This window comes from Schistocerca cancellata, chromosome 10 (genome assembly GCF_023864275.1).
Source record: "Schistocerca cancellata isolate TAMUIC-IGC-003103 chromosome 10, iqSchCanc2.1, whole genome shotgun sequence".
Lineage (NCBI taxonomy): Eukaryota > Metazoa > Arthropoda > Insecta > Orthoptera > Acrididae > Schistocerca > Schistocerca cancellata.
The window spans coordinates 90,141,250-90,157,764 of NC_064635.1; the positions used below are offsets into that span (position 1 = coordinate 90,141,250).

At 40.5% G+C, this 16,515-nt stretch overlaps 1 protein-coding gene across 4 annotated transcripts in view; it reads right to left on the reverse strand.

Annotated features, from left to right (window-relative positions):
* The window catches only part of LOC126106536 (zinc finger protein 501-like), a 140,807-nt gene that overhangs the window by 14,434 nt on the left and 109,858 nt on the right, over positions 1-16,515 (reverse strand). Inside the window, exon 8 of one of the 4 annotated variants that reach the window (XM_049912869.1) lies at positions 11,334-11,915. The exons of the other annotated variants lie outside the window; for them this stretch is intronic. Within the exon in view, the coding sequence (XP_049768826.1) occupies positions 11,735-11,915 (181 nt within the window). The 3' untranslated portion in view covers positions 11,334-11,734. Of the gene's footprint in view, positions 1-11,333; positions 11,916-16,515 lie in introns of those variants that run through there. 4 annotated transcript variants of the gene reach the window in all.

Consider the following 16,515-nt stretch of genomic DNA (forward strand, 5'->3'; position numbering starts at 1 on the left):
AATTCAGGCAAATAACAACGCAATTATTAATGCATGGTTCAACGGCGATATGAATTAATAAAATTTTCCGGGCTTCCAGCCGCATCAGGTGGTTAAACCGACAGTCTTACCACTTGATAACGACCGGGGAGAGCTCGGTCGAAAGCTCGTGGGATTTTAACCACCTGACGCGGCTGTAAGGCCGGAAAATTTTATTGACGCAATTATTATTTTACAAGTGAAAGCAGGTTTTTTTTCAGCACTTGTGGGTATTATAAATTACAAATGTTAATGTAGTTTCTTCACTCATTTGTTCATTATTTGATGCAGAACAAAAGTTAGCAGCTATTTTCCGACAGTTAATTCTGTATACAGGAAGCAAACAATCTCATTTGTAACGATTTTAGGGCATACTTAAAAGGTAAAACTCCAGCTGCTAGCGCCTCATTGGAGGTGTGGCTGGTATGATGACTTTAAAAGGATTCCTTTCACTTTCGGAGATTTTCTGTTTTTGCATTATGGATGTAAGACAGATGTTACAACTATTGCACAAGAAAAATAATCTCTTAGCCATTTGTACATGATAGCCTCTTTGAGTCTATAATTTTTTAAGCTGCGCTGGCAATTGGTCCAGTACCTTAGTGTTTTTTTACTTCTACAGTTCCTCAAACAAATGGCCAGCTAGTAATGATTCCATATTCTCTAAGGCAACTTGTGTTTACATAAAATACTCAGACACTGCAGAATCAGAAGTTTCCACTGGTGTCCATTTTCAATGGCCACTCCAAGAAAGGTACACCCCACCACGAATGAAAAAGAACTACTCCGCCTTTGTAGGATGAATGAGGTTTGTTTCCTATATTGACTGAACACTGGCTAACACATGAAACATTCTATAGGAATTATCGTCCGCTGAGTGATGGTCTGCACACTGCAATTAGGTATGTTGTTTCCGAATATATTTCAGTCTGGAACTGCGCTACTTCAGTCGCAGGTTCGAATTCTGCCTCGGGCATGGACGTGTGTGATGTCCCGAGAATAGTGATTGTCTTTTGTATGTATGGACCCCCAGCTGCTGTGATTCATTGAGGGAAGTCCTTCACCAATGTAGGCTGTTGTTTTATTGTGATATAACCGCTTTATTTCATAATTCAGAGTTAATTTGGCCCAATTCGGCATTACCAAGCTACCTGGTGGTAAAAACAATAACAAAATTACAGCAAGAAATAAAATAAAAAAATATATACACACACAAATTCACAAACCTCTTTTACTTACATCACAGTACAAAGTGTAATGCATATAGCATGATATGTTCCACAAATCTGTTTGGAGGAAGCGACAAGTGAGTGTACCCCTAGCAAGTGCTTCGCACAACCATGGTAGTCAGTGGCACAACCTGTCTATACATCAATATTTCACGGAATTCACACTAAACACCTAATAATATTACCGTCACTTGACGTAAGTAACAACTTAAATTCCCAGACGTGAAATTCATATAGGTGACTATTTGCAACAGTATGACACTGCTATTAATAGTGACTACTAGGCCATTAACATACAATATGGATAACAAGGGTTCCATCAGACTTCCCAGGAGCACAACAGAAGTTAAGCGTACATCTGTTGATAAGTCTCCATCGAAGATAACACGCTGCTTCATCTCTTCCAAAGTTATCCACGACGAGAAGGGGGCGGGGCCCAAGCCTCATGGTGGGCCCAGATCTCTCAAGTTGGCGAAAGTCAGTCTGCTATTGTAAAATAAATGTTGTGTCATATAATAAGGAAAGAACATTACCCTAGCCCCTGCATAACCAATGTAGCTCTTCCTTTCCAATTCAGTTCCTCAGTTTTATAAGTCATACAGGCGAAATTCAAGTAGTTCTAATTCATGTTGTATCTTGAATTCACAGTATTTTCTGTAGACATTGTGCACTAAAACCTCCTTGTGATGGAATCGAAATTGCGTTTTCTTTAAATGTTGTTGGAACTCCTCCCTAAACATTTCCCCAACAAATGTACATCTTAACAAATGTAAAACGTCGTTATAACTTGGTAGGTCTGCCCACAGCATTCAAAGATAAGACATTTCTGATTCCATTGCAAAGTGGTTTTAGACGAAAAACGAGTATACAGAAAATATTTTATATCTGAGAGTAAACAAAATATTTCCGTTTGTGTATCAGTCTTGGAAGAATCACAAAAGTGAAGAAATGAATTACATAAAAGGGGTACAATGGCCATGCTGATATTCGGAAATAAAGAGGTAATGTTCTTTTGTTCTTCCGCAGAATAGCCAAATTACTTCATGTTACTTGATGTGACAGTATTTCTTGGACAAACAGGCTTGACCTTTTTCAGAGGTCCAGCTCAAAAAATTGGACATGCAAATAATGGAGATTTCTTCAGAATATTAGAACTCTTGAGTTAGACACCGACAAGAAGCTGGAAGGCGTTTATAACTGCATTATCTGTCAAGTGATATTCAGAATGAATTTATTTCTAGTTGTGCCCATTATGTCAGGGATGCCACCTTGGAGCCAAGAGAAAATGAGAAGCATTAATGAACTATTGTTGGTGCAACTACGGATTTAAATCATACTGAACAAATAACATTCAGGCCATGCTATATTTGGTTCCTAAATTACTGAATTATTGTTAATGCAGATCATGATTCAAATCATACTGAACAAATAACATTCACCCTGCGCTATATTTAGTTCAATAACGCAATTGATAAATATGAAATAAATGAAGGGTTTTTGGAATTTGTAGACTTTAATTAGAAACCGACAGTTGCTATTGCATATATAATTCAATAAAAATTCGTGAAACACTTAATTCTTGTTAGTGAATGCCCCAGACGAGGTTATGATAACGGAAGAGATATTAGGAAGTCTTATACAGGAGCTTACACACATTTTGTTCAGTTAAATAGTCTTGCAAAATCTTCTCCCTGTTCTTCTCACAGCCTTACGTGGAGTACATGCAGCTAGTTGGGGGGTGTCATAAAAAAGATACTTTTTTTGAGTGATTCACCTTCTTTACAACCATTCAATAGTAATCCACAATTAAGCGAAATTCTGGAACACTATGCTGGATATTATTTATATCCCATTTCTGATAATAACTGGAGTGCTCGGATCGACGCTGCAATACCAATTGCAGCTATCTTGGATAAGATTGCAATTGCTGTTGAAAATATCAAGAAGTTAGATTTGTTAGCTGAAACACATTCTGCGGCCGCGGGTTGAATTATGTGAGATCATTCAAGTTTTTAATCACACCATCAGTTTAGCTAAAGTTGTTGATATCGACTCAGTACAGGAGCAAATTACTACCAGCACGAAATACTACCATTGATGATGGGGTAAGAAACACTGTGTGGTATCTGATAGAATTGAACACCTATTTCCACCTAGAACACATCTATACAGGATAGCATGCAAGCGTGGAAGGCTGAACAATTAACTGGTAAGACAGGGATGGAATCGTCTGTATCACTAACTAGTCACATGGAATGTTTACGCACCACTGTACACTCGCGTTTGCGGGGACAGAATGAGATGATACTTGACTCCGGCCTTGTGTCAACTTCACACGTCGCCCTGCACATGTTACCACTGCTTTCTTGAAACCTGGCATTATGCCACTGGAGTCGGTGGTTCCAGTGCGATGTGAGGTGCCAGTCTTCGGCCTGGTTTTCGTCTCCGAGGCGCCTGGCGTACATAGTGTCTGTGACGTACGGGGACGTTTTCTCGTGCTTCATTCGTATCTTCTCGTTCACCTCCTGCACTCCTTACTGAGTCCAATGCGTCGAAAAATGCGGGCTTGAGTCAGTCTAGTGCGACGGTGGTAGGCATATCATTTACTCTAATCTGCAATGTGTGGCTACCTCTGCTAATCACCGGATTGGTCTGTCATACAGTGACTACAACAGCTTACGTACCGTGCCACTCCAACTATCAACACAACTGGCACTACTAAGAGTATCCTACGACTTCCGCATCGCTTGTAACGGGTTATTCACAATGCTGGTGACTACTTTGAAGGTCAGTAAAACTTTGAAACACGTTATCTATTTTGTACGAGTTGGAAATAAAGAGTTGCCACTATTAAAGTTCCAACCCTCGTATATTTCACATCAAACCTAGCGTAAAATAACAAAAGAAATAGGTTATTATATCTGGAGCTCGAGTCCGGTCCTGGCTCTCAGTGGTCCTGCTTGTGTTTCACATTGCTACACTCCGTTTCAGTTTCTGTTCCATCCATGAGTCTCTGCTCACAATCTTTGGCCCCACTGAGAGGTGCCACTCACAACCAGCACACTTTCCAGTTTTGTGAAAAGTATTCCAGTAAGAGTCTGCATAGGTATTCACTGAAGGCGTCGCTCATTGCCATTTAGACAGTTAAAAATGTTTAATTTAACATCTCTGTATCTATAACCGATGCTTCTATCTACACTGACCGTTCAGGATTCGCTGCTTTTTTTTTTAAAGAAATGTATAGCACTGAGTGTCCCTCCCAGCACAAGTTATTCTACTAGTTACATATCGATTCAGTGATTGGTCAACTATTTTTCTTCCCTTGAGCCGGAATTTCTCCATGTACGAGGGTGGTTTGATAAGTTCTCGGAATTACCACGAGACAGCGCTAGCACAACGACTTGTTCACGTGATATTCATTGGACTCCTGCCTGTAAACAAGTGCCACGTCAGTGCTCTTGGAAGAGAGCTGTGGTGGTGACGTGGCTCTGTTGTTGTTCCAGCGTAGTGATTTGCGAAGATGGAAAAATCGAAATTCGAGCAGTGATTAAGTACTTCGTAAAAAAAGGTGTAAAAGCAAAGGACATTCATGCTTGTTTCCAGAATACACTGGGAGACTCTGCTCCTTCATATTCACCAGCTGCCAAGTGGACAAGTGAATTTAAAGATGGTTGGGATTGCTTAGATGATGATCCGCGCTGTGGTCGGCCAAGTGCTACATTAACAAGACATTATATAGCTTGTGAACTTGCATATTTTTAGTTTTCCAAAGAAGGTGAAGTTATGAGAAGACAAAAGGTGTAACACCTCAGGAAGTTTCGGCTGTTGTAGCACTTCCTGCTGAAAATTGTCATACACAGCAAAAAATTGCTGACAGAATGAGAATATCACAGAAAACTGTCAGTAGAATCAAACTTTCAGTGCAGAAAGGTGGTGAATTCAAGCCGAACAGGAAAGAAAAATGTGGATGTAAAAGAAAAATCAGTTCTAGAACAATGAGAAGACTTACAGACATTGCAACAATGAACCATAAACTTACTTCTACAGACATGAGCATCAGTGGAAAGGTTTACGTGCTGAAGTTTCGAAAAAATATTCAAATGTGTGTGAAACCTTATGGGACTTAACTGCTAAAGTCATCAGTCCCTAAGCTTACACACTACTTAACCTAAATTATCCTAAGGACAAACACACACACACACACACACACACACACACACACACACACAGGTGCCCGAGGGAGGACTCAAACCTGCACCGGGACCAGGCGCACAGTCCATGACTGCAGCGTCTTAGATCGCTCGGCTAATCCTGCGGGGCTGTTGAAGTTTCACCTGTGACAGTGAAGAGGAGGCTGTTTGAATGTAGTTCAAGGGCATGCCGACCAAGGATAAAACACGAAATCACACCTGCCAAGAAAACCAAAAGATTGCAGTGGGCTAAACAACTTCAGGAGTGGAATGACCTACGGTATATGCAATGATATGGTAAATTAAGTGGGTGTGATCTCTAAAGTTATGAGTTTTGGCTTGAAATTCTGAAGTTTTCTTGATACTGAAGAAATGCACATTTGAATTTTGGAATTATTGAGGTCTCCTATGCTACTATTCCCAGCTTTTCTAACATGCAATTTTGTACAAATGCTTCAGATATGCTCCAGTGATGAATCTGTATTCACTGTGGGGGAAGAAAGCGGCCAGTATGTTCATCGCAGACCTGGAGTAAAGTTCAAAGCTGAGTGTGTGCAGAAATGTGTGAAGCGGCCAACTTCCATTATGGCCTGAAGTGTGATGTCTGTGAAAGGTCGTGGCAGATTACACATTGTTGAAGGGACAATGAGGCATGAACAATATAAAGAAATCCTTGAAAAAGAACTTTTCCCCAAATAAACGAGTGGTTTCCTAATAAAGATGCAATTTTTATGCATGATGTGGCACCTTGGCACAAGGCCAAAAGCATTTCCAAGAACTTGGCAGAAAAGCAATTGCAAGTGTTGCCCTGGTCAGTGAATAGCCCTGATATAAACCCAGTTGAAAATTTATGGGCTATTGTGAAACAGAGGATAAGGAAATTTACAATAACCACCAACCAAGATCTCATGGAGAAACTAGAGGAAATCTGGTACCATGACAATGATATTAAAATGTCTGTGAAAAGTTAATAAAACCTATGCCAAACAGGATAAAAATTTTGATTAAGAACAAAGGCATGCATACAAAGCATCGAATGCACAAATATAATCTGCATGTGGATGTAAATGTGTAATAAATGTAAAGTTTTGGAAAAATGTCTTTAGTCCAGTAATTTGAACACGTCTGTACATACTGTGATGTCAGAGCGATGTCGATAGTGTCAGTCGAACAGCGACAGACAGTTGTGTTTGGGTTTATGTTGTGAAATCATGCTATACTGTGTTCACCATAAGAATTCACCATGTATTCATCCTCATTTGTTGGAATCTCATTTGATTTCGTTTCACATGGAGTGGAAGCCAAAATGTCTCGAGTACAGTCAAATACGATAGTAAGGATACGTTTTATGCTGTGTCTTATGTGTACATTGACTGAGCGATGGTACGGGACATTTACCTCAGGCAGTACTGACCAGCTAGCTGCAGCGATGTGATCAGTTGAAGTTAAGACGTAAAAACAGACAAGCAGAGAAACAATATAGCTTCGAATGCAATTTAATTTTTAAACAGAATGAAATAATATTCGCAAAAATTCCAGCAATACCGTAAGCTTCTTAGGGAGTGGAAGCCAAGATGTCTCGAGTACAGTCAAATACGATAGTAAGGATACGTTTTATGCTGTGTCTTATGTGTACATCGACTGAGCGATGGTACGGGACATTTACCTCAGGCAGTACTGACCAGCTAGCTGCAGCGATGTGATCAGTTGAAGTTAAGACGTAAAAACAGACAAGCAGAGAAACAATATAGCTTCGAATGCAATTTAATTTTTAAACAGAATGAAATAATATTCGCAAAAATTCCAGCAATACCGTAAGCTTCTTAGGGAACCAGACGGAAACCACAGCATGCTTTCGTTCTTAGCTAACATAGTACTGTAATTAAAAACAAAACATCTGAAAGTTCCTAACTTAAACAAGGAGCAACTTTTCTGTGCAAGCTATATATGACTCAAAACCGTACTGCAGGGATTTCATTGTACAGTTAAATATTGAAGCCGCTGAAGGTATTACAGTCAGTCGTCTGGTAATTCTGAACACCTTCGATATTTGCATCCGAGAAATATACTTCAGTACCGGAACTGTCATCCGCCACGTTGATAACGAGTCTATCAACAATGGAAGTCATGAAACTATCCAAGTGCTGCACTTTCACTGCTTTCTGTATGACGTGCCGGCCTGTATACCGCCAGCATTTGGCAGTGAGGTGCGACAAAGCTTGGTGCATTAGTTCCAGTTCATCTAGCTGTTTAAATGTCTTGTTAGGCCCTACTTCTCAAAATAAATAACTTGGCTCCGGGATTGGCTTCATATAGCAATGGTGCAGTGGCAACCGTAAAAATGAAGCATTTGTATGTAGTGATCGATGCCGTGAAACTTGTTTTCCATGTTTCTAAGATGCTTATCACTTTGGCTCGTAGGAGATCACATCGGTGCTATAAAACAATGGGCAAAGTGTAAACAACAGCGCCCCCTCCCCCCCCATGGACCATGCACCTTCCCGTTGGTGGGGAGGCTTGCGTGCCTCAGCGATAGATAGCCGTACAGTAGGTGCAACCACAATGGAGCGGTATCTGTTAAGAGGCCAGACAAACGCATGGCTCCTGAAGAGAGGCAGTAGCCATTTCAGAAGTTACAGGGCAACAGTCTGGATGATTGACTGATGTGGCCTCGTAACATCAACCAAAACAGCCTTGCTGTGCTGGTACTGCAAACGGCTGAAAGCAAGGGGAAACAACAGCCATAATTTTTCACGAGGAAATGCAGCTTTACTGTATGGTTAAATGATGACGGTGTCCTCTTGGGTAAAATATTCCAGAAGTAAAATTGCGCTCCATTCAGATCTCTGGAAGAGGACTACTCAGTACGACGTCATTTTCAAGAGAAACAAAACTGGCATTCTATGGATCGGAGCGTGGAATGTCAGATCACTTTATCAAGTAGGTGGGTTAGAAAATTTAAAAAGGGAGATGGATAGGTTAAAGATAGGTATAGAGGGAATTAGTGAAGTTCGGTGGGAGGAGGAACAGGACTTCTGGTCGCGTGAATACAGGGTTATAAATACAAAGTCAAATATGGCTAATGCAGGATTAGGTTTAATATTGAATAAGCTACTAAGAGCAGCATAGTCAACGCATTATTGTAGCCAAGATAGACACAAAACCCATGTCTACCACAGTAGTACAAGTTTATATGCCAACTAGCTCTGCAGATGATAAAGAGATGGAAGAAATGTAAGATGAGATACAAGAAATTACTCAAATAGTTACGGGGGACGAAAATTTCATAGGAATGGAGGACTGGAATTCGATAGTAGGAAAAGAAGTAGATGAATATGGAATGTGGGTAAGGAATGAAAGAGGAAGCGGCCTGGTAGAATTTTGCACAGGGCACAACTTAATCATCGCTAATGCTTGGTTTAAGAATCATGAAAGAATGTTGTATACATGGAAGAAGACTGGAGATACTGAAAGGTTTCAGACAGATTGTATAAAGGTAAGACAGAGATTTAGTAACCAGGTTTTAAATTGTAAGACATTTCCATGGACAGATGTGGACTCTGAGCACAATCTATTGGTTATGAACTGTAGATTAAAACTGAAGAAACTGCAAAAAGGTAGGAATTTAAGGAGATGGGATCTGGATAAACTGACAGAACCAGAGGTTGTAGAAAGTACCAGGGAGAGCAATGGGGAATGATTGACACGAAAAGGGGAAAGGAATACAGTAGAAGAAGAATGGCTAGCTTTGAAAGATGAAGTACTGAAGGCAGCAGAGGATCAAGTTGGTAAAAAGACGTGGACTAGTAAAAACCCTTGAGTAACCCAAGAAGTTCTGAATTTAATTGATGTAAAGAGAAAATATAAAAATGCAGTAAATGAAGCAGGCGGAAAGGAATACAACAGTCTCAAAAATGAGATCGACAGGAAGTGCAAAACGGCTAAGTGAGAATGGCTTACAAATGTAAGGATGTAGAAGCATATATCACTAGGGGTAAATCAGATGCTGCGTACAAAAAAATTAAAGAGACCTTTGGAGAAAACACAACAACCTGTATGAATATCAAGGGCTCAGATGGTAAACCAGTCCTAACTAAAGAAGGGAAAGCCCAAAGGTGGAAGGAGTACATAGAGGGTCTATACAAGGGTGATGTAATTGAGGGCAATATTATAGAAATGGAAGAGGATGTAGAGGAAGATGAAATGGGAGATATGATACTGCATTGAAAATCTGACAGAGCACTGAAAGACTTAAGTAGAAACAAGGCCCCAGGAGGAGAATTATGGATAGCCTTGGGAGAGCCAGCCATGACCAAATTCTTTCACCTGGTGGGCATGGTGTATGAGACAGGCGAAATACCCTCAGACTTCAAGAAGAATATAATAATTCGAATTCCAAAGAAAGCAGGTTCTGACAGGTGTGAAAATTACCGAACTATCAGTTTAATAAGTCACAGTTGCAAAATACTAACACGAATTCTTTACAGACGAATGGAAAAACTGGTAGAAGCCTACCCTGGGGAAGATCTGTTTGGATACTGTAGGAATGTAGAAATCCGTGAGGCAATACTGACCCTACAACTTATCTTAGAAGATAGATTAAGGAAAGGCAAACGTACTTTTCTAGCATTTGTAGATTCAGAGAAACCTTTTGGCATTTTTGACTGGAATACTCTCTTTCAAATCTTGAAGGTGGCAGGGGTAAAATACAGGCAGCGAAAGGCAATTTACAATTTGTACAGAAACCAGTGCAGAGTCGAGGGGCAGGGGTTGGGAAGGGAGTGAGACAGGATTGTAGCCTATCTCCGATGTTATTCAAATGGCTCAGCGCACTATGGGACTTGAGGTCATCAGTCCCCTAGAACTTAGAACTACTTAAACTTACCTAACCTAAGACATCACACACATCCATGCCCGAGGCTGGATTCGAACCTGTGACTGTAGTGGTTGCGCGGTTCCAGACTGAAGTGCCTAGTACCGCTCGGCCCCTAAGGCCAGCCGATGTTATTCAATCTGTATACTGAGCAAGCAGTAAAGAAAACAAAAGAAAAATTTGTAGTAGGAATTAAAATCCATGGAGACGAAATAAAAGCTTTGAGGTTTGCTGATGACACTGTTATTCTGTCAGAGACAGTGAAGGACCTGGAAGAGCAGCTGAATGGAATGGACAGTGTCTTGAAAGGAGGGTATAAGATGAACATCAAGAAAAGCAAAACGAGGATAATGGAATGTAGACGTATTAAGTCGTGTGATGTTGAGGAAATTAGATTAGAAAATGAGACGCTTAAAGTAGTAAATGAGTTTTGGTATTTGGGGAGCAAAATAACTGATGATGGTCAAAGTAGAGAGGTTATAAAATATAGACTAGCAATGGCAAGAAAAGTGCTTCTGAAGAAGAGAAATTTGTTAACATCGAGTATAGATTTAAGTGCTAGGAAGTCTTTTCTGAAAGTATTTGTGTGGAGTGTAGCCATGTATGGAAGTGAAACATACACGATACATAGTTAAGACAAGAAGAGAATAGAAGCTTTCGAAATGTGCTACAGAAGAATGCTGAAGATTAGATGGGTAGATCATGTAACTAATGAGGAGGTACTGAATAGAACTGGGGAGAAGCGGAATTTGTGGCACAACTTGACTAGAAGAAGGGATCGGTTGGTAGGACATGTCCTGAGGCATCAAGGATTCACCAATTTAGTACTGGTGGGCAGTGCGGAGGGAAAAAATCGTAGAGGAAAACCATGAATTGAATACACTAAGCAGATCTAGAAGGATGTAGGTCGCAGTAGTTACTTGGAGATGAAGAAGCTTGCACAGGGCAGAGTAGCATGGAGAGCTGCATCAATCCAGTCTTTGGACTGAAGACCACAACAACAAGTGCACAACATTCAATACTCACTTTATTCAAATAATTTGTTATTTTCATTTTTGAGTAAGTTATAATGGAAATTAATTAATTGGTACAAAGTGTTACACTTATTTTTTAAATCGCAAAAATTGATGGAGATCTTCTGATGTACCTGGTACTTCAACGAATTCTTGACTATCACCAGTATCATCGCCAACTTATATAATTTCGCAGTTAGCTTCTGGACAGCTTATTTCTGCACTTCTTCCGATAGGACAATGGGAAATGACGTGATGCTAGGAGTTTGCTTCTCATACTCCCCGAATGCTGCTTTGAATAGCACATTTCCATACACTTTGCATACTTTTGTGTTGTCCGGGGAAGAATTTTCATTTCATTGGCGATGAACTCTCCATACACATTCCACCCATCTCTGTTGGTAACAGTTTTCAAAATCTGGTAAGCTTCCTCAACTCTAATATCTCTCTCCATTTCCTGAGCTGTTCTTTTCTTTTTGGGTTTAGTAATTCTATTTCACTGTGTTTCCTCATGAGATGTAGTTGGTATTTGAGGTACATTTTCTTCAGAAGGCTGATTTGCATCTTCATCTTTTGTTTCTGTGTCCTCATTCTGCAAAAATAGGGAAAGTAATGTTAACGTTTTACTTTTCAGATTCCAAATGGTACAGAAGAATAGAATAATGCTGCCAGAAATTTCGAAGTGAAGTGGAACTTCCCTCACTGTGTAGGAGCCATAGGTCGCAAACATGAGCAAATTATATGTCCTGCCAATACCGGAAGTGATTATAGTAATTACAAAAAAACATTTAGCTCTGTCTGTATGGCTATTGTAGACGCAAACTACTGCTTTCAATATGTACATGTCAGTTGTCAGGGCCACGTACCAGATGGAGGAGTTTTTAAGAACACTTCGTCTCATAAAGTGTTAACGGAAAATAAACATTCCTCCCCCAGAATCTCTTCCAGGAAGAGAAAATTTGACACCATATGTTTTAGTTGCAGACGAGGCATTTCCATTGACCACAAATATAAGGAAACCGTATGCTGGACAGTTACCAAGGTCGGAGGAAAGAATATTTAATTACTGACTTTCTCGCGCACGATGTATTGTCGAAAATGCTTTCAGAATAATGTCTTCTGTTTTTAGAGTGTTTAGGAATCTATTGTTACTTAAAGTTAGAACGTTGAGATAGTTACAAAAGCTTGTACGTACCTCCATAATTTTTTAAGGCAAATTGCGACATTGGCATAGAAATACAACAATTCCAAATCAGAACCCACTCAAGATTGGGAAATAAACTGTGTCAAGATAGCTGTACAATGGCGAGATACAAATAGCTACAAAGTACAGTGAGCAATGACTCACGCCATGAGACATGAGACCGCACTACTGGCTCAGCGATAAACAGCCGCCACTGGGTTGCACCATGTGATGTGCATATCTTGGTGGTGCCTCCCCTTATGATGGCAGCCCACAGCTGCCACTCACAGCCCCAGCACCTTTGACATATCCATGTCCATGCCAGGCAGGAATCCGAATCACTGTCAGACACAAAAAGTATGCCCATACAACACTATGCCTCCCCACACCGTAACTCCTAGACTTGGACTGGACTATCAAAACAATAATGGTCAACGACGTTCATGGGTGGATTATACATTGGAGTGCAAAAGAAACTGTTACAGGCATGCATATTCAAATACAGATATATGTAAACAGGCAGAATATGCAGCTGTGGTTGGCAATGCCTATATAAGATGAAAAGTGTCTGGCACAGTTGTTAGATAAGTTACTGCTGCTACAATGGCAGGTTATCATGATTTAAATCAGTCTGAACATGGTGTTATACTCGGCGCACAAGCGATGGGACACAACATCTCTGAGGTAGTGATTAAGTGAGTATTTTCCCCTACAACCATTTCATGAGTGTATCATCAGGAATGTGGTAAAACACCAAGTTTCCGACATTCCTGCGGCCAGAAAAAGATCCTGCAAGAACAGGATCAATGACGACTGAAGAGAATTGCTCAACATGACAGAAGCACAACCCTTCTGCCAGCTGCTGCAGATTACAATGCTTGGGCATCAACAAGTGTCAGCGTGCTAACCATTCAATGAAACATCGTTGATATGGGCTTTCACAGGCGACAGCCCCCTCGTGTTCCCTTAACGACTGCACGACACAAAGCTTTACGCCTCACTTGGGCCCGTCAACACTGACACTGGAGCTGTTGATGACTGGAAACATTTTGCCTGGGTGGACGATCCTCATTTCAAATTGTATCGAGTGGATGGATGTGTACAAGTATGGAGACAACCTCATGAATCAATGGACTCTGCATGTCAGCATGAGACTGTTCAAGCTGGCGGAGACTTTGTAATGGTGTGGGGTGTGTGCAGTTGGAGTGATATAGGACCCCTGATACACCTAAATATGGCTCTGACACATGACATATATGTAAGCATCTTGCCTGATTACCTGCATCCATTAATGTCCGTTGTGCATTCCGATGGACTTGGGCAATTCCAGCAAGACAGCAAGACAATGCAACACCCCACGCGTCCAGAATTGCTACAGAGGGGATCCGGGAAAACTCTTCTGAGTTTAAACACTTCTGCTGGCCACCAAACTCCCCACATACAAACATTATTGAGCATTTCCGGGATGCCTTGCAACGTGGTGTTCAGAAGACATGTCCACCCCATTGTACTCTTATGGTTTTATGGACAGCCCTGCAGGATTCATGGTGTCAATTCCCTCCAGCACTACCTCAGACCTCAGACATTAGTCGACTCAATGTCACAAAGTGTTGCAGCATTTCTGCATGCTCGCTGGGGCTCTACACAATATTAGGCAGGTGTACCAGTATCTTTGGCTCTTCAGTTTATGTTCCCGTTTCTCCCCATACAAGTGTATGTCCAGAATCACTACTCACACTGTATCTGCTCTGATCCAAGAAGAGCACATGATCCCACTCCTCACTGCTCCAGTCACTATCACAAATGGTGCTGTTGATGCACACGTGTCAATGGAACACAATATACTGATCATCGAGAAAAGAGGCCATCTCCATGTGGTCACTGAGCCACTGTGAAGCATGAGATTGGAAGCCTTGCAGTCCTACTTAAAATGGTTGGAACTGCATGCCTTATTTGATATGGGGTCCATTCCTCCCTGTTGCACAACCTAGTTGCCATCTGTTGCTGAAGTTGACAATGGTCAACCTCCTCCTCTCCTGTCAGCAGTGTCTGCGATTCGGAATGCTCGCCATGCAAGTGAAACATTGATGTGCACAATACCAAACTCCTGGGTTACATGTTTCACACTTTCTTGTCCTCCCAGTTTCCCAACAATTCTTCCCTGTTTGATGTCATCTAAAAGTTGTATCTGGGCCATGTTGTAATGAACACCACCACAGTGCACTGTAACTGCTCGTCAACTGACACACACTGTCTTTTCCCCATTCCTTTAACTGTCTCGTGTTTTGTGCTGGCCCCATTTTGCATTATAGTCATGTCATGTGATGTCCGGCTTTCTGTGAAGAACTGGGAGATCACTGGCAACATGCTCCCACCCTTTCATTCATTTCCACTGAGTAGTTAATATGATATGGTACTAAATCTTCCTTCAGTTTTGCAGAGCAGCGTATTGTGTATTGCATAAATTTTCAACACTTTTAAAAGGAAGGGCAATGGAAATTTGGCAATATCAAATGAGACTGGTATCATGGAAAGCCTATTTCTTGCAACCAAGACTAATAAAAATTTGTACTTGCATTCACCAGATGCGGGTTTTGGAGCTCTCAAATCTGGGGAAAACAATTTTCACTTAACATTATTTGTTAATGAGGCATTTCGGAAAATGTATGTCTTAAGGTCCAAAGCATCTGACAGATAGTTTAGGGTTCTGTGACATCAGAGGAAGGTCATACAACTGCTGTATTCTAGCAGGAAATTAGTCAGTCCAAGAAATTTAATTTTCTTTTAATGCAGATGCATACTTATAAAATATATTTTTGTAGTAATAATTGTACTACTAGCAATTGAAACCAACATAAAAAAGTTGTCAACATCTTCTATTACAGCATTACAACTACCCAATACTATTGCAATACACACATTTGCATGGCAGCTGCACTCATCATTGTAGATGGATAAAAAAATAACAGCACAGTAAAGTTGTCAATTTAATAAGACTTATTTTATAGTTTTCATGGACTGCCATAGAGTGCAAACTACTGCCACGAGTGCAAAGAAAAATACCAAAGTAAATGTGCCAAATAAAAGACAGCAAAAGAAAACAATAACAGGAATGAAGGAGATGAAGCTACTCAGAGTCATCTTCGGAGCTTTGCAGATGGCAAAGTGTAATTTCAGTATCTACATACACACTGATGATGTCCACTGTGTGTCAACTGGTCAGGGGAATCATGTTTCCTGTTACAGCACATCAATGGTCACACCTGGATATGCCGAAGTCCAGCCAAACAGCTTGAAGCATGCACTGCATCACTGATACGGGGAGGGAATTATTAACACATTGGAGTCTATTGGGTCGGCAATCCAGTTAATAATCAGATCCTGAGGAAATTTGCTACAATTGACATTTTTTAATAAATTTACTAATCCACTTCCAACCTTCCTCTTTATGAATATGTATACATTTAGCACAAATAAATTATACAGGGATTTGTAGATATTACTCTAAAGATACAGTTTTTCAGCATTTTTATTTTTCCCTGAAGTACACAGAATTTTCATAAGTCATAGGGAATGGTAGGGTATTGACTGAAAATCACTTGTCAGCAGGAAATACTACAGGTTTCATTTATAGGTAAACTGTTTTTTTCTCAGTTTAAAAAAATTAGAGAACTCCACTTGGGTATGAAATCTTTAAAAACACTTGGGAACACAAAGGCCTGTGTTACATGGCTTACAGTAGCATCTGCCTTCTTTCCTCACTACCTTTCCTGCAGCTTTCCCTTGTTCCCAGCAGACCTCACATCTTCTAGCTGGGTTTGTTTTCTTTTCTGTTGGTCACAGTTTCTCAGGAAAATGATGTGCTGTGAGTCTGTTTACAGTTGAAACTCCAGATGCAGAAAGTGTGTCTTCATTTGGTTCCACTCCTCCTTTTTGAACCAACTGTTTTGCTAATTTACAGATAAAATTTGCTAATGCACACTTTTTTGGTGTTTTGATATTGTGAATA